The 12,445-nt window shown below is 47.1% G+C and overlaps 1 protein-coding gene across 2 annotated transcripts in view; it reads right to left on the bottom strand.

The window, feature by feature from the left end:
• Positions 1 to 2,895: 2,895 nt before the first annotated feature.
• immp2l (inner mitochondrial membrane peptidase subunit 2) overlaps positions 2,896 to 12,445 on the bottom strand; it is a 240,086-nt gene continuing 230,536 nt past the window's right edge. For both annotated transcript variants that reach the window (XM_033037396.1, XM_033037395.1), the window contains exon 6: positions 2,896 to 3,231. In XM_033037396.1, coding sequence (XP_032893287.1) covers positions 3,091 to 3,231 — 141 coding nt within the window. In that variant the 3' untranslated portion in view covers positions 2,896 to 3,090. The remainder of the gene's footprint in view (positions 3,232 to 12,445) is intronic.

Here is a 12,445-nt window from a genome sequence, read left to right as displayed (position 1 = left end):
TAGGCTGCATTATATGGGTGTGTCAATCAATAAGCTGCAATAGGCTGCATTATATGGATGTGTCAATCAATAAGCTGCAATAGGCTGCATTATATGGATGTGTCAATCAATAAGCTGCAATAGGCTGCATTATATGGATGTGTCACTCAATAAGCTGCAATAGGCTGCATTATATGGGTGTGTCAATCAATAAGCTGCAATAGGCTGCATTATATGGGTGTGTCAATCAATAAGCTGCAATAGGCTGCATTATATGGATGTGTCAATCAATAAGCTGCAATAGGCTGCATTATATGGATGTGTCAATCAATAAGCTGCAATAGGCTGCATTATATGGGTGTGTCAATCAATAAGCTGCAATAGGCTGCATTATATGGGTGTGTCAATCAATAAGCTGCAATAGGCTGCATTATATGGATGTGTCAATCAATAAGCTGCAATAGGCTGCATTATATGGATGTGTCAATCAATAAGCTGCAATATGCTGCATTATATGGGTGTGTCAATCAATAAGCTGCAATAGGCTGCATTATATGGATGTGTCAATCAATAAGCTGCAATAGGCTGCATTATATGGATGTGTCAATCAATAAGCTGCAATAGGCTGCATTATATGGGTGTGTCAATCAATAAGCTGCAATAGGCTGCATTATATGGATGTGTCAATCAATAAGCTGCAATAGGCTGCATTAATGGGTGTGTCAATCAATAAGCTGCAATAGGCTGCATTATATGGGTGTGTCAATCAATAAGCTGCAATAGGCTGCATTATATGGATGTGTCAATCAATAAGCTGCAATAGGCTGCATTATATGGGTGTGTCAATCAATAAGCTGCAATAGGCTGCATTATATGGATGTGTCAATCAATAAGCTGCAATAGGCTGCATTATATGGGTGTGTCAATCAATAAGCTGCAATAGGCTGCATTATATGGATGTGTCAATCAATAAGCTGCAATAGGCTGCATTATATGGGTGTGTCAATCAATAAGCTGCAATAGGCTGCATTATATGGATGTGTCAATCAATAAGCTGCAATAGGCTGCATTATATGGGTGTGTCAATCAATAAGCTGCAATAGGCTGCATTATATGGATGTGTCAATCAATAAGCTGCAATAGGCTGCATTATATGGGTGTGTCAATCAATAAGCTGCAATAGGCTGCATTATATGGATGTGTCAATCAATAAGCTGCAATAGGCTGCATTATATGGGTGTGTCAATCAATAAGCTGCAATAGGCTGCATTATATGGATGTGTCAATCAATAAGCTGCAATAGGCTGCATTATATGGGTGTGTCAATCAATAAGCTGCAATAGGCTGCATTATATGGATGTGTCAATCAATAAGCTGCAATAGGCTGCATTATATGGATGTCAATCAATAAGCTGCAATAGGCTGCATTATATGGATGTCAATCAATAAGCTGCAATAGGCTGCATTATATGGGTGTGTCAATCAATAAGCTGCAATAGGCTGCATTATATGGATGTCAATCAATAAGCTGCAATAGGCTGCATTATATGGATGTGTCAATCAATAAGCTTGCTCATTGTAAAAAATATCCACCTGTTTATAGATTATACTAAATACGTTCAAAACCTGGGAGATTGAAGCAATTTTACATGTTGCTCACGTGCAGGAGTTGTGGCTCACGTGCAGTAGGTGCAGCTCACATGCAGGAGTTGCAGCTCACATGCAGGAGATGCAGCTCACATGCAGGAGTTGTAGCTCACGTGCAGGGGTTGCAGCTCACATGCAGGAGTTGCAGCTCACATGCAGGAGATGCAACTCACGTGCAGGAGTTGTAGCTCACGTGCAGGGGTTGCAGCTCACATGCAGGAGTTGCAGCTCACATGCAGGAGATGCAACTCACATGCAGGAGTTGTAGCTCACGTGCAGGGGTTGCAGCTCACATGCAGGAGTTGCAGCTCACATGCAGGAGTTGCAGCTCACATGCAGGAGATGCAGCTCACGTGCAGTAGGTGCAGCTCACATGCAGGAGTTGTAGCTCACGTGCAGGGGTTGCAGCTCACGTGCAGGAGTTGCAGCTCACATGCAGGAGTTGCCGGTTAAGGGTTGTTTTTGTGTAAAAAAATAATCCTTTTGTGAATGCCCGCAGTGCATGAACCCTTGTAATTAACGAGGTTACAGTTAAACGGGTCAGTTAGAATTGTCTTTATATCAGATACTGCACATTATGGTGCAGTTGTGCTAAAGTAGGTGCATGGTAAGCTTGCGTTAGATAGGGTTCTTAAAGATATTGGAGTCAGGGGATATGGGGAGAAAGCTGGAACGGGGTACTGATAGTGGGTGATCAGCCATGATCATAGTGAATGGCGGTGCTGGCTCGAAGAGTGTGTGTGTTTTTCGGCGACCTGCAACGACCTATGACGGGTGCCAGCAGTCGCCGAAAAAGTTGTGTAAGTGAGACAGGCCCATTAGTCTGTGTGAAGAACGAGGTGTGAAGACCAGCACCTCGTGGCAGCACTTGGTGATGGTCTACTTGCAGCAGTCACCCCATCCTTGTTTTTGACAACAGTTGTGTCAAAGAGGCCACACGCCGTTACCTGCTCAGAGTCAGGATGTGAACGAACGCAGCCTAGACATCTCCAGCTGAGCCTCACGGAACAGCTGGTCTTTGATGCCAGAGTCGGGCCGTGAGATCCACTCTGGACACGTGGACATGATCCACCCCTTCCCCATTCACACCCACATTCAGACACAAAATGCTGGAGTAACTCAGTGGTCCATCCAGGAATATCCAGACTGGAATCTGAACATCAATGACATCAAATGTTTGCTCTAAGTTTCACTCGACAAAGGAGAGGGGGGATATTAACATTCCATTGAAATTCACTTTCATTAACATGACCATCAACATTCTCAAAGTTCTGGTTTAAAAAGCAGGTGTATTATTGGAAACTTGCAAAAGGTACAACTAAAACATCAGACAAGGGTGTTTGGTGGCAGGGGGGGTGTGTGGTGTGGTAGACTGTTCCACAGTGCAGGCTCCCCAGATGTTACTCAGCACTCTCACGGTTAGATGCAAGCTCGATCAGCCGGCTGGAGCCCTGCATCCTTCAGCTAGCTCAGCTTGCCATCCACAGGGTCATCGTCCTGGAAGAGAGGCGTGCGTGTGGCAGGCAGCGCGGCGTAGAGACGGGCCCAGCGTTGCGGTGGCCAGATGATGTGTGAAGCACGGGCGTGGACCAGGCCCAGAGACACCTGCAGTCGGGGGGGGGCAAGAGTGGTCAGTGGCAGTTTCCCAAAACCCCAGAACAATGATATTCCCACTTATAGCAGCACAGCTGGGGTGGAAGCAAAGTGCTCGGAAAACACCTTGTTGCACAACATGCTCATGGTAGAATCATTTAAACAATAGCTCCCGACCCGAAACGTCACCTATCCGTGTTCTCCACAGATGCTGCCTGACCCGCTGAGTTACTCCAGCACTCTGTGAAACGACACCTATCCATGTTCTCCACAGATGTTGCTGCCTCAAAAAGGCTGGCAGTATCATCAAAGACCCACACCATCCTGGCCACACACTCATCTCCCTGCTACCTTCAGGTAGAAGGTACAGGAGCCTGAAGACTGCAACAACCAGGTTCAGGAATAGCTACTTCCCCTCAGCCATCAGGCTATTAAACCTGGCTCGGACAAAACTCTGATTATTAGCAACCACTTTCTGTTATTTGCACTATCAGTTTATTTATTCATGTGTGTATATATTTATATCATGGTATATGGACACATTTATCTGTTTTGTAGTAAATGCCTACTATTTTCTGTGTGCTTAAGCAAAGCAAGAATTTCATTGTCCTATACAGGGACACATGACAATAAACTCACTTGAACTTGAACTTGAACCCGCTGAGTTACTCCAGCACTCTGTGAAACGTCACCTATCCATGTTCTCCACAGATGCTGCCTGACCCACTGAGTTACTCCAGCACTCTGTGAAACGTCACCTATCCATGTTCTCCACAGATGCTGCCTGACCCGCTGAGTTACTCCAGCACTCTGTAATACGTCACCTATCCATGTTCTCCACAGATGCTGCCTGACCCGCTGAGTTACTCCAGCAATGTGTGTCTTTTTGTGTAAACCAGCATTTTTTCCAGCATCCCACCACCCTTTTTTCACACAGCAAGCTGCCAGAGGAGGTAGTTGAAGCTGGGACTATCCCAACGTTTAAGAAACAGTTAGACAGGTACATGGATAAGACGGGTTTGAAGGGATATGGACCAAACGCGGGCAGGTGGGACATGTTGGCCGGTGTAGGCAGTGGGCTCCCTGGATAGCGGTGAGGCAGGAGGCATCACATCTGCTGCAGAATCTTGGTTGTGGGCTGGAAACGGCAGCAAATACTTTGGAAAATTAATCAGTGCCACAGAACCACAATCCCAGGAACTTAAAAGACTCCACAGATGTGACTGTGGTGTTGTTGATGGTGAGTGGGGTGAGGGGAGGGGGAGCTCTCCTAAAGTCTACAATCAATTCCACTGTCTTAAGAGCATTGAGCTCCAGGTTGTTGCGATGGCACCAGGACGCCAGTTGTGTCACTTCCTGTCTGTAGGCAGATTCCTCCCCATCCTGGATCAGTCCAATCAGGGTTGTGTCGTCTGCAAACTTGAGAAGCTTGTCAGAGGTGTCTGTGGAGGTGCAGTCATTGGTGTAGAGAGAGTAGAGGAGAGGGGGGAGTACGCAACCTTGTGGTGCTCCTATGCTGAGCGTTTGCGGGTCCGAGATATGCTTTCCCAGCCTCACATGCTGCTTCCTGTCTGTCAGGAAGCTGGTGATCAGGCTCAGTCAACTCAGAAAGTTTGGAGTGTAGTGGCTCTGGCACAATGGTGTTCAATGCAGAGCTAAAATCAACAAACAGGATCCTCGCATAGGTCCCCTGATAGTCTAGGTGCTGGAGGATGAAGTGCAGGCCCAGGTTGACTGCATCATCCACAGATCTATTGGCCCGTTATGCAAACTGCATGGGGTCCAGCAGGGGGATCGTGATATTTTTCAGCTTGGCCAGCACAAGGTATAGAAGCGTGAAAATGCACACCTCCAAATTCAGGGACAGTTTTTTCCCAGCTATTATCAGGCAACTGAATCATCATACCACAACCAGAGAGCAGTGCTGAACTACTATCTACCTCTTTGGTGACCCTCGGGCTATCTTTGATCGGACTTTGCGGGCTTTACCTTGCACTAAACGATATTCCCTTATCATGTATATACACACTATGAATGGCTCGATTGTAATCATGTATTGTCTTGCTGCTGACTGGTTAGCACGTAACAAAAGCTTTTCACTGTACCTCAGTACACGTGACAATAAACTAAACAGTACAAATATATCCCGGACTGATGATGTGGAGTAATCGCTGTCGGTGCTGAAGAGACTGACATCTAGAGCTCACTTCATCATGAACATAAAAAGCTGCATCTACAGTCCTCTAATGAACTGCTTATTTATTCCACTCAGATCATCTTTTTGCAAAATAAACCAAAGTCCACAAATACGACTGCCTGTAAACTGCCTCAAGGATATTTGTAATTAGCCATGTTCCCAATTACACTTTTAATCTGATGTCATTTTAGATTAATGACAGTTCCGATTATCTTTTGTAATGTAAACATACGAATGCAAAGGCGATTGGTCCCACACTACTCCGATGTGTTGCATGACATTGATGTGACTTTCAAACATATCCTCTCAGCAATATTTACACATGAAACTAAAGAACATGAATTAGCCTCTCCTATCTTGGACAAACATCTGGAATGTGGATAAGATTAGACTCAAATCAACATGAAAATGGCACCTCACAATTTAACCAGAGGATGCTGAGAATTAAGATGCTTGGTTTGACAAGAAAGGGCTGGAATCTTGCACAAATCACAATACTATCTGTTTACATCTGCACTGATACTAAAGCACATATTCATCTAACATTAAACATACAAAGAATACCTTTATGCAAGAAATATCCAATATTACAAAGGAAATGTTAAAGTTACTATTCTTTTACCAAATACTATATAACGACAGCTGAGACAGAAGTTGGGTTTTACAAATCTGTTATGTGCAGTCTATGTATTCTTTGAGGAAGAAACTTTGTACTGAAGCCATTTAGTAGCAATGTTGGCCAGGCAAGTCGCTAAGCTTCTGTACGTACACTCTCATCTGAAAGGTTGGAGTGGAACGTGTGGACATGTGTGGGGAGGGAGGAGGATCCGTGTACCACTATTATTGTACATGTGGAGACACATGGGGCCAAGGTTGGATCCAAGGTTGCATCTGCAGCAGGAAGCAAAAGATGATGAATGGCAACACTCCTTGTGGCTTTGTTTCCTCAGAGGCTCCACATAGTTCAGTTCTTGCTCATTTTTTATTAATTATATAGCCTTAAATCATAAGGTCATAAGTGATAGTAGTAGAATTAGTCCATCAAGTCTACTCTGCCATTCAATCATGGCTGATCTATCCCTCCCTCCTAACCCCATTCTCCTGCCTTCTCCCCATAACCTCTGACACCCGTACTGATCAAGCATCTATCTATCTCTGCCTTAAAAATATCCACTGACTTCGAAAAGGAGTCTGTAGATAATACAGCATTTGGATGTGTGGTTACAGGGAGGAAGAGGTTGTCTGAAGTGACAGGGGTGGGTTTTAATACAATGTGAGGTGGTAGAACTGTTCTCGATCCTCTCCTGTTTGAACCACACAACTAAGCTTAGTTAGATCTGTAGACTCCGTGTGCAAGCCTCCTTCATTACATGGAGCACACGGTGGATGTGACACTCCTGTGCCATGTCACAGGGACCACGGGCCATTCACAGATTCATTAAGGCAGCAGGATAAATTGTTACTATGGATAAAAAGTCACGGAAAATCCTTCCTTCACCAGCTGGCGATTGTACTAGACGTAGCTACAGCTCTTGTTCATACCACGTGCAGGTCCAGTTACTGATGTGTGCGGAGACAACTGTTGGACCAGGGAGAGAGGTGAACGGTGATTTGTAGCAGACACATTTGAACAAAGAGCCCCAGATTGTGGTGACAACATCTATCCACAGATGCTGAGGGCAGAGGCAGGTAGGAGCAAAGAGGTTTCACACACGATGCTGGTGTAACTCAGCGGGACAGGCAGCATCTCTGGAGAGAAGGAGTGGGTGACGTTTCTGGTCGAGACCCTTCTTCAGACTGATGGTTTCAGACAAAGCTCTGCCTGAATTACAGGAAACCTGTAGATACCCGTGCCTTTATCTTTCATTTTGTGTCGCGGTGCCAAGCATTTTTTCATCTATGGAGCGAAGGAATAGGCGACGTTTCGGGTCGAGACCCTTCTTCAGTCTAATGTCAACCTCATCAGTGTAATCTCATCAGTCTGAAGAAGGGTTTCGTCCCGAAACGTCGCCTATTTCCTTCGCTCCATAGATGCTGCTGCACCCGCTGAGTTTCTCCAGCATTTTCGTCTACCTTCGATTTTTCCAGCATCTGCAGTTCTTTCTTGAGCACTTTTTCATTGTTCATTATATTAATGTTTAATTGAAACATAATTAATGGAAATTTACTCTGTCCTATGTTAACAGTTTCAATTTTATCTGCTTAATGTTAACTCTGGAAATTTGCTCTTTCGAACAACGGAGCTGAAGCTGCCGACTTTGAGGGAATCCCCGTTCGTTACGGAGCTGGAGCTGCCGTCTGTGAGGGAATCCCCGTTCCAGCGCAGGTCCGCAGAAACAGCAGGTACAGCAAGTACAGTACCTGGAGACAAAGGGGAAGCCTCCATTGTGTCCGGAAACGTGGCCGTCGGGCAGGACTTCAGGTCAGAATGAAGCGCAGGGGACTTCGGCCCCCTCTCCCTACTATCCTACTGGCTAATGTACAGTCCCTTGAAAACAAAGTGGAGGACTTAAGGGCAAGACTGCTCTATCAAAGGGAGCTGAGGGAATGCTCTGTGTTCTGTTTCACAGAGACATGGCTCACCCCCAGCTCCCCAGACTCAGCGGTCCAGCCTGAAGGGTTCTCCATCCACCGCATGGACCGTACCCTGGCATCTGGGAAAGGGAGAGGAGGGGGCGTCTGCCTCATGGTCAACTCTGCGTGGTGTTCCGACGTGGCAGTCCTGTCCAACTCCTGCTCTCCACACCTCGAACATCTGGCGGTGAAGTGCCGTCCCTTCTACCTCCCGAGAGAATTCACCTCCGTTATCCTGACCGCGGTCTACATCCCACCCCAGGCAGACGTCCGTCTGGCACTGGAGGAGCTGCATGCCGTGGTCAACAAACACCAGACGTCTTACCCCGAGGCATTTACCACCATTGCTGGGGACTTCAATAAGGCGAACCTCAAGAAATCACTCCCCAACTTCCACCAACATGTCTCCTGCTGCACCAGAGGACCTAACACCCTCGACCACTGCTACACCACCATCAAGAATGCCTATCGTTCTATCCCTCGCCCTCACTTCGGTAAATCCGACCATACCGCGGTGCTGCTTCTTCCTGCCTACAAGCAGCAATTAAAGAGCGCACCCCCAGAAGTGAGGACAGCACAGAGCTGGTCGGGGGGGGCAGAAGAACAACTCCAGGACTGTTTGGAGTCTGTAGACTGGGCAATGTTCAAGGACTCGGCAACGGACTTGAACGAATACGCCACAGTCGTTACAGACTTCATAAAGAAATGTGTGGAGGACTGCATCCCTACAAAAACCTTCCGAGTGTTTCCCAATCAGAAACCTTGGATGAACTTTGAGATCCGCACTCTCCTGAAGTCCAGACACAGGGCATTCACCTCCGATGATACAGTGGCCTACATGAAGACCAGATACGACCTTGGTAAGGCCATCAAAAAGGCCAAAAGGGACTTCTGCTCCAAACTGGAGGACGAGACAGATGTTCGGCAGCTGTGGCAGGGTCTGAATGCAATCACCTCCTACAAGGCAAAACCAGGAGGCAGCTCGAATGCCGGTGTAACATCACTCCCTGACGAGCTCAATGCGTTTTACGCACGCTTTGACAGGGAGAATACTGATGTGCCTTCCCGATCCCCCATTCGCTGCGATGGCATTTCAGTCTCAGTCACAGAGGCCGATGTCAGGAAATCCTTCAGAGGGGTGAACCCCCGAAAAGCACCTGGTACTGATGGTATACCCGGTCGTGTTCTAAAAACCTGTGCGGACCAACTGGCGGGAGTTTTTACGGACATTTTCAACCTCTCACTTCTGAGGTCTGAGGTCCCCACCTGCTTTAAAAGGGCATCAATTATACCGGTGCCCAAGAAGAGTAAGGTGACGTGCCTCAATGACTATCGACCAGTGGCACTAACGCCGGTGGTGATGAAGTGCTTTGAGAGGTTGATCATGGAGCAAATCAACTCCTACATCGACAAAAACCTGGACCCACTGCAGTTCGCATACCGCCACAACAGATCAACGGTGGATGCGATCTCGCTGGCCCTCCACTCCGCACTGGACCACTTGGACAACAAAAACTCATATGTCAGGCTGCTATTCATTGATTACAGCTCGGCATTTAACACAATCATCCCCTCCAAACTGGTTACCAAACTCGCAGAACTGGGTCTCTGCGCATCCCTCTGCAACTGGATCCTTGACTTCCTCGTCCACAGACCACAGTCTGTTCGTATTGGTGGAAATGTGTCAGCCTCAATAACAATCAGCACGGGAGCACCTCAAGGCTGCGTGCTCAGCCCCCTGCTGTACTCACTCTATACCCATGACTGCGTAGCGAACCACAGTGCGAACTCCATCATCAAGTTCGCTGACGACACCACTATTGTGGGGCGTATCACTGATGGGGATGAGTCAGAGTACAGAAGAGAGATCGAGCAACTGTCCATATGGTGCCAGCGCAATAACCTGGCCCTCAACACCAGCAAAACCAAGGAACTGATTGTGGACTTTGGAAGGAGTAGGAGGGGGACCCACAGCCCCATTTATATCAACGGGTCGATGGTTGAAAGGGTCAAGAGCTTCAAATTCCTGGGCGTGCACATCTCTGAAGATCTTTCCTGGTCCGAGAACACTAATGCAATCATCAAAAAAGCACATCAGCGCCTCTACTTCCTGAGAAGATTACGGAGAGTCGGATTGTCAAGGAAGACTCTCTCTAACTTCTACAGGTGCACAGTCGAGAGCATGCTGACCGGTTGCATCGTGGCTTGGTTCGGCAATTTGAGCGCCCTGGAAAGGAAAGGACTACAAAAAGTAGTAAACACTGCCCAGTCCATCATCGGCTCTGACCTTCCTTCCATCGAGGGGATTTATCGCAGTCGCTGCCTCAAAAAGGCTGGCAGTATCATCAAAGACCCACACCATCCTGGCCACACACTCATCTCCCTGCTACCTTCAGGTAGAAGGTACAGGAGCCTGAAAACTGCAACAACCAGGTTCAGGAATAGTTACTTCCCCTCAGCCATCAGGCTATTAAACCTGGCTCGGACAAAACTCTGATTATTACCAACCACTTTCTGTTATTTGCACTATCAGTTTATTTATTCATGTGTGTATATATTTATATCATGGTATGTGGACACATTTATCTGTTTTGTAGTAAATGCCTACTATTTTCTGTGTGCTTAAGCAAAGCAAGAATTTCATTGTCCTATACAGGGACACATGACAATAAACTCACTTGAACTTGAACTTAATGCAAAATAGATTTCAACACACATGATCAGTGAGACAGCATAAATTAATAGACAAGTATTACTCTCTTCTTGCAAATTTAATTCTTAGACTCTTCCATAATAAGAATTTTTGTATGGTTAATTGGTTGAGACCTAACATCTTATATCTACATTTCTAATATTGCATTGTGCTGCTGAACAGATGTCATATAGAGACAGTAAGTCAACGGAGAGCAAAATGACAAAATGACACATTCAGACTCTTTCATATTTATATCTGCATTATTCACAATAATTTAAGAGATATCTTTTCCACTCATTCCAGCAATGGTCGTACACTGCAGCTGCCAGCTGTGCATGGTTCTACACTGCAGCTGCCAGCTGTGCATGGTCCTACACTGCAGCTGCCAGCTGTGCATGGTCCTACACTGCAGCTGTCAGCTGTGCATGGTCCTACACTGCAGCTGCCAGCTGTGCATGGTACTACACTGCAGCTTCCAGCTGTGCATGGTCCTCAACTGCAGCTGCCAGCTGTGTGTGGCGCTCCACTGCAGCAGATTCTGGACACACGGTTTCGTATTCCACTGCAGATAGACACAAAAAGCTGGAGTAACTCAGTGGGACAGGCAGCATCTCTGGAGAGAAGGAATGGGTGACGTTTCGGGTCGAGACCCTTCTTCAGAATGATTAGGGATAAAGGAAACGAGAGAGAAAGATGATGATGTGGAGAGATAAAAAACATTGAATGAAAGATATGCAAAAAAGTAATAATGATAAAGAAAACAGGCCATTGTTAGTGGTTTGTTGGGTGAAAGTGAGAAGCTGTAACGGTGGAGGAGGGATAGAGAGAGAGAGGGAATGCCGGGGTTACTTCAAGTTAGAGAAATCTATATTCATACCATCTTCGCCCAGTCTGCGTGTGGACTCGCCGATGTATAAAATCCACATCTTGAACAATGGATACAGTAGATATTCCACCTTTGGCAGCAACCAGTCGAATGTTGAGGGGAGGGGAGGGGAGGGGAGGGGAGGGGAGGGGAGGGGAGGGGAGGGGAGGGGAGGGGAGGGAGGGGAGGTGAGGTGAGGGGAGGGGAGGTGAGGGGAGGCGAGGGGAGGTGAGGGGAGGCAAGATGAGGGAAGGTGAGGTAAGGGGAGGGGAAGGGTGGTAAGGTGAGGGGAGGTGAACGGAGGGGAGGTGAACGGAGGGGAGGGGAGGGGAGGGGAGGGGAGGGGAGGGGAGGGGAGGGGAGGGGAGGGGAGGGGAGGGGAGGGGAGAGTGGGGGCTGTGCTGGGGGCAACACCCAAGGCTGCACATTCACATGCGGACTGGGAACGGGAGGGAAACCTGGTCATGTTTTCAAGTCAAGGGCACTCAAGTGTTCAATATTTCCAAACGAATTGCCATGAACTGACTGACAATGGGAGATTTGCCCAGTTGTGCACCTTAGTCTTTGATGCCCGTACCAACACAGCTCCAGTGAAGGAAGCAAGTGGCAATGTACCGATCACACACAGCCTTCAGTTGTAGGTTGTACCTCCTCAGTCTGAAGTGTCCGCGCCATTCAGTTTTCACACGGTGAGCTTTGACTGCTTCAAGTCATGGACGTCAGCTCCTTAAAAGGTTCAAAGCTGGGATATTCGGTGAGTTGTACGTCAAGGTCAACAACGGAAGCAGAGTAAAGACCCTAAAGGACATTGTCAACTCCAACAAGACAATGCTGACAATGCTCAGATAAAGAAAGACACCAAATGCTGGAGTAACAACACTAAGATGAGTCCCGA

The sequence above is a fragment of the Amblyraja radiata genome, chromosome 19 (genome assembly GCF_010909765.2).
Source record: "Amblyraja radiata isolate CabotCenter1 chromosome 19, sAmbRad1.1.pri, whole genome shotgun sequence".
Taxonomy (NCBI): Eukaryota; Metazoa; Chordata; class Chondrichthyes; order Rajiformes; family Rajidae; genus Amblyraja; species Amblyraja radiata.
This window is presented reverse-complemented; position numbering and strand designations above follow the sequence as displayed.